This window comes from Nothobranchius furzeri, chromosome 14 (assembly GCF_043380555.1).
Source record: "Nothobranchius furzeri strain GRZ-AD chromosome 14, NfurGRZ-RIMD1, whole genome shotgun sequence".
NCBI lineage: Eukaryota > Metazoa > Chordata > Actinopteri > Cyprinodontiformes > Nothobranchiidae > Nothobranchius > Nothobranchius furzeri.
The window spans coordinates 25,484,420-25,493,532 of NC_091754.1; the positions used below are offsets into that span (position 1 = coordinate 25,484,420).

General features: G+C 43.6%; 1 protein-coding gene across 1 annotated transcript; it reads left to right on the forward strand.

Annotated features, from left to right (window-relative positions):
• The first annotated feature begins 267 nt into the window (after positions 1-267).
• xk (X-linked Kx blood group (McLeod syndrome)) lies at positions 268-7,155 on the forward strand. Its single transcript, XM_015966219.3, has 3 exons — positions 268-658; positions 4,085-4,347; positions 5,355-7,155. The coding sequence occupies exons 1-3, from the start codon at positions 414-416 to the stop codon at positions 6,281-6,283; spliced, it is 1,437 nt and encodes a 478-aa protein (XP_015821705.1). The 5' UTR covers positions 268-413; the 3' UTR covers positions 6,284-7,155.
• The last annotated feature ends 1,958 nt before the right edge of the window (positions 7,156-9,113 follow it).

Genomic DNA, 9,113 nt, shown 5'->3' on the forward strand with positions numbered 1-9,113 from the left:
TTTTACAGATTTACCTTAATATTCAATAACAGGTCAGGTCCAGGTCCTTCCGGGTTACCTTCCCTGGAGGTTTTACGTGTCTCTATCACACTTGATTTGAAACAGAGGGTGATTAATGGGTTCCTGTTGAACAAGATGAGAATGAAAACATCTAAAATACGCGGGACACATACCACGTCTGCAGGGCGTGTGTAGTTGCCTGGCTGCCTGCGCCCCCTGCAGTCTTTCCTCTGTACAACACTGGGCTAAAGCCCTGCCTCGGATCCGAGCCGTTGCTGCTGAGAGGACCCAGCCCCGTCTCGTCCTACCGGACCCCCTGTCAGACGGCTCGGTGGCTCCGTTATGGCCGCGCGCACCCCCGGAGCGAAGAGGCGCAGATCCATCCCCATCCCCAGATGGCGGAGTGAGTGAGGATGAGATTCCCGAGTTCCATCTTGGTGTCGGTGTCTCTGTTCACGGCTGAGACCACGGCAGCGCTGTACCTCAGCTCCACGTACCGCTCCGACGGGGACCAGATCTGGCAGGGACTCACGCTGCTCTTCACGCTCGTGCCGTCCGTGCTCGTGCAGCTCACCCTCACCTTCATCCACCGGGACCTGAGCAGGGACAGACCGCTCATCCTGCTGCTGCACATCCTGCAACTCGGTCCCATCGTCAGGTCGGTGCTTCATCACTAAAGGAGCTGTTTTCTGCATCTGTCCTCGTAGCCAGACATGATTTTAATATGTTGTGTTTTAAAACCCCGCGCCGGCTGCTTATTGTGCATAATTGGCGCAAAACCACACTGCGCACATGCTGTTGTTTTCATCCTGCTGTGTGGCCCTTTGTCTGGTTGGGTGTTTACACATATGTCACTCAGAGTCTTTCAGATCAGAAGTAATCAATAAACCATCAATATGTTCCCTTTTGCAGCTCCCAATCTGTGCAGCACTTTAACTAAAACCTGCTCCCATGACTCCACACGGCCCTGATCTCAGACCAGTTGATGACATGAAGGACATGAAATCATAAACCACAGAACACGAGATTAATCCAGCTAATTCACAGCCTCCCTATGAACTTCCACCCACACAGCAATTATCAAACAGGAGTAGATCCACTGATGCATCCCTTAAAACACACGCGCGCGCGCACCTCCTGAAAGTGGCTGCACCTGCTGGTTCGATTTTGCAGCTCTAACCAAGAAATGATGTTAATGAACTACATCATATATATATATATATTGCTGTATCATAGACATCATATATATAAATTAATAATGTAACAGATTCTTTTGCAACTTTTTGAAAATGTTGCAAGCTTTTCAAATGTTTTCTTAAATGTTGTTTTCCTGATTGCATCTGCTTTGAAACTTTACAAAAGATGCACAAACACCCTCTCCAGGACATTTTATTGTTTCTAAGACGGCTCGTTTTTTAAAATCTGCACCAGCTTTTGAACAGGGTGCAGCCTTGCAGTCAAAACCCTGGGCTTTACTTAGAGGGATCCTTGCAGGCATTTGCATGTAAAGTCATTTACATCTTACATTTGCAAAACTTGCCAGTCTGGCTGGTAGTTTGGCACCAGTCAGATGATGATAGTGCAGCTGTCTCTGGATGCAGCATTTTAGAACAGACAACCACATTAAGGAAACATAGGCCTTAAAGAAACAGCAGCTAATTCAGAGTGTTACAGAACGTTGAAAGGTGCTGCAGCAATGAACAGAATAAGATAGAAATAATAAACCTTTTAGAGTAAAATATGAATCTAGAAAAACTTCGAGGAATACCGTTTTCAGGTGAGGTTTTATGATTCAACATGTGAGCTGAGACTACAGTGAAATCACCCTGAGACATCTATGTTTATGATTCAGAGATAGCTTGTATTTTTCCTCACATTGATTTGATTGATCCCGAGCTGACTGATCACTCCTCAGACTTGCACGTCTATCCTTAGTGAGGAGCAGCTCTAAGAATAGCACACATCGCTGCAGGCTTCTTATCACCAACAACACAAGCTAAGAGGGGGACGTCCGTCTCTGCTGCAGACAGCGAGGCAGCACTTCCTTCTCTTATCCGCCCAGAGCAACACTTAAACAACCTTTATCATTCTGTGCAGTGACACAGCTGATTGCTGCTCTAACCACACTCACCAACTTGTTTTTAGTGTCCGTGTTGATCATGAATCACTTCTAACTAGCAGACCTGCATTAGTCCCACATATTTTGTTTTGTACTTTTTTGTTGCTTAACCCTTTAATGTCGTAAAGTGAAATATCAATTAAAAGGTTAGATTTTGAAACTGAACCATTTAAGTGCTAATACTAATAAAACAACTACATAATCAGTTTTATTTAATCATGTAAAAAAAATAAGAATATAACAGTAGCAAAGGAATAAAATTGGCTCTTACTACCCGTAGATCATCCACCAGAGGGCAGTAAACATATAAAGGGCTAGATAAGGCTAGTATTGATGAAAGTACTAATCCCAAAACTCCATCTAGAGACTTTAAAGGTGTGGAAAACTGACAAACGTTTGATTATAATCGATAACTTTGAGTTTTTCATGCAGGTTAAAGTTTTAAAAGTCTCCTACAACTATCTCCTGCATTAGCATTTGATAGAAAATAGACAGTAAAACTGCAGGATTTAAAAATCCTGACAGATCTACGTAACACTGTCTCTGAACATTCATAAAACATTAATTTCGTCGAGCAAACAGAGTTAATGGTAGAGTTGTGTTGCTGTTAGCCAGTTCAAGGCGAGATGTCCACATATCAAAAAATAAGACTCCACAACCTGCCGTGTTCCGCCTCTCTCTCCTCCAGCTGACTGCTCCGTGCTGGTATTTATTTGACCAATTAATAACTTAATAGATTTTTATGAATAAAACACCAGTGGCTACTGTGGATGTAGTTCCACCCTGTAGTCGCCACAGGGCGTATGATCTGATGTGTTGTGTTTGTTAACTAGCTGCTGATAGCACCTTTAGCTCATCGGTTTAAAAGGTTACTAAGCAACTTTTTCACATTTTTTCACAATTATTTTGCGCCAGTGTGTGCTAACATGACCCTTTACTGGGTTAATTAAATGTCACTTAGACACCCCCCCCACTCCCCCACCCCCTGTGGCCAGAATAGTGTCACCAGGGTGACACTACCTCTTAAACCCTGCAGAAGCAACGACAGACTTAAATTTCATGTAAATAATGACAAAAGATTTGTTGAGTGATGCATAAAATTGTAAGAGGCTGGAATTTTGACCTTGGCTGCAGCATCAGAGGATCACCTTCACCTGCTGATTATAGAAACTCTGCATCAATAGTTTTAGTGAGGTCACACTGTGTAGGAGGGCACTGGTAATCGCGACCCTGCCCAAAATAATCACCTGTCAGGTTTAGATCTTTATTTAGGTGATCCGTTAAAAGGCTCTAATTTTGAACCTTGCTGTCGACACCAGATGTCTATAAGCCTGAGATTATTTTCGCGATGGTTAAGTGGTTTGGAGCTCAGATTGTTTCATTCTGTAGAAAATTCCCTGAACGTTCCTGACCGCTGCTGCTCGTCAGTCTGAATGCACTGAGCTAAAAGCTTAAACACTGTCTTAGTGTTTCACTGATCCCTATTTTCACACACTCAGATGCGGTTAAACATCCTAAAACCCCCTCGAGGTTCTCTTACATTGAATAATTCAGTGACGTGTTCCCTTTACGTGTCAGTTCACTTTATCTGGGCTGATGAACAGTTGGTCTCTCAGCAGCTCTCAGGCTTTAATCCTGCTGCCACGTTGCTTTATTGGCTGTTCATCAGAGCTCCTCGACCTCTGCTCCTTTTCTCTCTCCACACTGCAGCTTTTTCGTTCAGATAATTGACCGTCACCATTGTGTCTTGTGGCATCCATGATGACGATCGCATCAATGCTCGATGGGAAAATTACCGCTGACTTCTTGAACATCTGCAGCATCTCAGTAAATGTAGCTTTTTATTGTTTTTGCTGGGACTAAATGTAACACAAAGACATGGAGACTTGAGGAAAAAGACTTTAAATGTTGTTATTTTTTAAATTTTTGCTGCCTCTGAAGGTCTCCACTCTGCGGATGTTTCAGGTGTCTGGAGGCGTTCTGTATCTATGGCAGCGAGGGCCGAGTGGAGGAGCCGTATGTCAGCATCACCAGGAAGAAGCAGCTCCCCTGCGGGGGCCAGTCTGAAGAAGTGGAGCGGCAGGTGGGACAGGCGGAGGGGAAACTCTTCACACACCGAGCGGCCTTCTCCCGGACCTCTGTGATCCAGGCCTTCCTGGGCTCGGCCCCCCAGCTCACCCTGCAGCTCTACATCTGTGTCCTACGCCAGGGGGTGTCCATAGGGAGAGGTGAGGGGAAGCTGAGCTGGAATCGTACGTGGGACTCAGGGTTTTTTTATGAGCATCACCATAATGTGGGCTGGTCTGTTTAGAGCCATGTTAGAAACAAGAGGATGTTGAGTCCAACGGGTGTTATGTAACTGCTGCTCTGATTCTGAGGGAACACGATGGTTCGCTCTGCCACTCATTCCTAAATTCATCCCAAATTCAACCCGGGACACGTGGTCTTCAGATTTTAATAAAACGTGAGACATTTCTGTCTTGTTGGAATAATTAAACAACAAACACAACAAAACAGCTTTTTCTTGAACCGCATTATAAACATGCAAATTTACACGATAAAAGGCTAATTCAAAGTTATTTAAATTCATCTGAAATAATTAACTTTACACGATTTTTGTGACATCTGCATCAGTCACTCTAAACACATCACATATTTTATTATTATGCATGAGCAGGATGACTGATGACAGTTGGCAAAAGCTGCTGCATTGAATCAGCCGGTAAACAAAGGAGACATTTGGTTACTTCTCACACTCATTTGAAAGTGGACTTAATTTTTCTGTAGTCTTCAGAGAAAAGCAGGTTTTTTGGGAGCGTTTTGTTGCTTATTATTAAAAACATTAAACAAATGTTGCACTTACATGCAACACTTTTAAAATACATTTATTATAAAGCTTGTTCCAGCTGAAACAGGACAGTTTCTGCAGGAAGCGCCATAACTTGCAGCTGCTTTTGTGTGTGTAAATAAAGTGATGCTAAATAGACCTAAGTGTAAACATTCATAGCTTAGTGTTTGCATGAAGTTTTTGACTTTAGAGGAATTGAAGCAAACCACTTTGCTCCTGGTCCCACTTTGACTAGCTGTTAGCTTGTCAATCTCATAAGACATAATCCCTATTTTTCCAAACTGAGGTTGCAGAACACTGCTTCAAAATAATCTGAGCTGTCTCTGTAAAAACTCCAACTGAAAATGTGTGAACTTGTCCTTTAAACTTTTTTTTTTCTCATGTCAGGCACACTGATGGTGATCTCCCTCCTGTCCATCGTGTACGGAGCGCTGCGCTGCAACATCCTAGCCATCAAGATCAAATACGATGACTACGAGGTGGACATCCAGCCTCTGGCGTACCTGATTATTTTCCTCTGGAGAAGCTTTGAGATCGCCACTCGTGTGGTAGTCCTTGTTCTGTTCAGCTCCGTGCTGCAGTTCTGGGTACTGCCGGTGGTTTTCCTGAACTTCCTGGTCTTCTTCCTCTACCCCTGGATCCTGTTCTGGCAGAGCCACTCCCCATTCCCAGAAAACATTGAAAAAACTCTCACCAGAGTTGGAACTACCATCGTGCTGTGCCTCCTCACCTTCCTCTACGCAGGCATCAACATGTTCTGCTGGTCGGCCGTGCAGGTGAAACTTAACGACCCAGACCTGATCAATAAGTCCCAGAACTGGTATCGCATGGCTGTGTACTACATGCTGCGTTTTGTGGAGAACGCCTCGCTGCTTCTGCTCTGGTACATTTACAAAACAGACGTCTACAAGTTCATCTTTGCCCCGCTGCTGCTGCTGCAGCTGCTAGTGGCCTACGCCATCGCCATCTTCTTCATGCTGATCTTCTACCAGTTTTGTCATCCGTGTCGGAAGCTCTTCTCCTCCAGCATGACGCAGGGGTTTTGGGATTGCTCTGCTTTCCTCTGTATCATGTGTACATCTGCGTCGCCTCCAAACAGGCCAATTGGAAAGGCAGAGCCGGAGGAGTCCACGCACAAAGAGCAGAGGAATGACCAAGCCAACGACACGGCCAGTGACAGCACAGACGACGTGCCCAATGACACAACGTATGACATGCTGAATGACACCATCTATGACATTCCCACTGAGGCAGAAAACAATACAGGAGGTGAAATCAACGGTGGGATCAGCCACAACGTGTCCTGCAACGTTTAAAGCATCACAGCCATTCAATAGACTATTTTGTTTTAAGTGCCATGCGCGTCCCTCTGTGAGCTGATTTCAGAGTCCTCTGATCTCACATGTCAGCTTTTTTAGACTTTTAGAACGTGTTCCTTCTGCAAATACACAGAGCTGATGCTCACCCGTCTTATCAGCAGAGGCGGATTTATCCATTTGGCTAAAGAAATTAAAAAATTACATTGACTTTGAGCCTCAGAAAAACCATGGGTGCTGCAGATCTTAACTTTTCTTTTTTTTATTTATTTTCTTTATGTAAAAATTAAATCTGTCAAAAATGATCAACAACTAAAATTTTTCTCCATCCTGCATGTTACAATGTTGGACTCTCTGCAGTTGTTTGATATGGATCGGGAACGTTCGGCTGCTCTGTTATGGCGCTTACACATTAGCGTCGGCACGGTCGGGGTTTGGTCGGGCTGGATGGCGTGGGTTCGGTCTCGAACGGGCGGTGGAGTGTTCACTTATAAATCTGAGAGACTTCTTAGGAATGCGGAAATCCCCGAGCCTGTGGGCAGCGTTTAATGTGCGCGGGAAAGTCTGCGGTGTCCTCCATTATAAGGCAAACAAAGGTGGGCATGAGCTGTGTTGCTTTTGGAGACTCTGAACCACATTATTTTATTAATTTGCTGTGTGTGTCCTCATAATCTTGTGCCACACACACACACTGATTTCTCCCCTGAGCAGTTGTCTGCTCGCCAGGGCAAGAGCTCCGATGCAGAGAACAGGCGCACGCATGCACACACTCACACACACACTGATCGGCAGCTCCATGCTACAGACAGAAGTTTACTCAACAGCAACCAGCATGACAATGAATCGAGCATGCGGAACCTCCCCCCCCCCCCCCCCCCCCGCCCACCTGCTGGCTCATTCTTCTGCAGATGGGAGGCGGTAGGCGTATTTTCAGCCAGCCAATCATTTCGTAGTGTTGCCTCGGTCCCAGTCTGACCGCTGGGGAGAAGGTCTGAGAAAAAGAGTCGCCATTGCACCGAAAACACAAATCTGACCTGTGTGTAAAACCAAATTCCGGTGCCGTTCCGTACCTTTTGAGGCCGTGCCGATGCTAATGTGTAAGTGCCATTAGAGAGGCACTGTAAGAAAATGTTACAAACATTACTTCAAAGTGTTTCAAATTTTAGTTTGTAATTACAACCATATAATAGCAGCTTTTCAGTACTCAAAATCATTCATTTTAATACCTCGGCTCTGCCCTAGGGTACGGGGGAGTAAAAGGGGTCCAAGCTTGCTCTCAGGGTGGCACTGGCCCTCCTCGGACCCTTCCTAGAACCGTCTCTGCAATGGATAGAAATGTGTCCATTCTTTCATTAGATGTGCTGAAAACAGGAAATAAGGAGAAGAATGTGTTATTAATTTGTTTAGCAAAATTACCAATAAGTTCAAGTTATTTTTATTTTACCTGCAGACAAAAGAAGATGTCTAGATGTTTTCTAGAGCGCTTGTGTTAGCATTGCTAGTGGCTGCCAGTAACAGATGTTTCGTACAACAGAGAGCCATATGTAAAGCACCCTTTCATGGGGAGTGCATTTAAAAGCTTTCATGTTTTTCCTGTTCCTTTTTAACAGAATCAGCCATAAATATTTTATTGCAGATGGATTTAGACGTGGATTTTCTTGAACAGCCTTGATTATTGACTTCCAACCACGAGCAAAAAAACTATTAAATCTATCTGAATTTTCAATCTTTTTATTCTCTAAAATGTTTAATGAGGAAGTCAAATGTAACAGGATGAATAAACCTCATGTTTACATGAAGTAAATCAAGAACAATTACATTTTTATTGCATATGTTAGCAAATGTAGCAACAAGTTTATGACAAATCAGGATAGAGAAATAATTTTATTGAATAATTAAACGGGGGGGGGGGGGGGGGGCAGCTTCACCTTTGGCCCTAGAATGATTAAATCCGCCTCTGCATCTCAGCCAACATGTTCGCCTTTATTACACATAAAAACCCACGGACACGCTACATGCTGCATTACTGATCACAAGGAGCCGAGCGTTTAAAGCGACTGTATTGTGTCTGTTTTTGGCGTGAAGGTGTGCATGTGTGAAACCTGGGATCAGCTGAAAGTTATTGATAATCTCGCCAGTTTTATGGCTGCAAGCAATCATTTTTTTACTCCTTGAGAAGAGCTTTATAACTAGCACTCGCTGCTTTTGTGACTTGCTCATGCTTGAAGACCTGATGTTTAATCCCCATCAAACTTCACCAAACACGTTACTGTATAAAAAAGCACGGGCATTTTCAGTGAGAGTTGTGTATTTTGCATGTTTACAAAAAAATATTTGAGTGTCGTCAGACTGTTGAGCAGCAGGAACCACACTGATGTGAAATGCTTTATTTGGGTGTATTTGCCTTCATGTTTGTTGCATATGTGTCTGTCTCTCACCGGAAACCAGACTTACAACAAGTGCACAACTGTAAGTTCTTCACAGATATTTGTTTTTGACTTTTATTGTGAAATTACAGGGGGAGAGAATGCTAGTGTTTGGTTTTGCACTAACTCCTTTGTGCAAGGTATCTGCAAAGGAGCAACTTAAAAAATCACGAATGTTTCTGTTTGTACAAAAAAGCAACATTTGATGCCAAAAAAGTATAGACCAAAAAAAATCATTAAACATGGCAAAAATGAGTGTTAAGCTGATTAAAGTTAACGGAAATTTCAAAATAAATCTATATTTATATGCGAAAGTTGCATGGCTTTTTATTACTGCATTACCTGCATTATGCTGACCTCTAGTGGACAATGTCCCAAAGTGCACTTTAGTCATTTTCTTTCAT

Excerpts from the sequence above, each read along its gene's own strand:
- xk (XM_015966219.3), top strand. The coding sequence starts at position 414 with ATGAGATTCCCGAGTTCCATCTTGGTGTCGGTGTCTCTGTTCACGGCT. Across the intron at positions 659-4,084 it reads CAACTCGGTCCCATCGTCAG|GTGTCTGGAGGCGTTCTGTA; the intron begins GTCGGTGCTTCA and ends CGGATGTTTCAG. Across the intron at positions 4,348-5,354 it reads GGGGGTGTCCATAGGGAGAG|GCACACTGATGGTGATCTCC; the intron begins GTGAGGGGAAGC and ends TTCTCATGTCAG.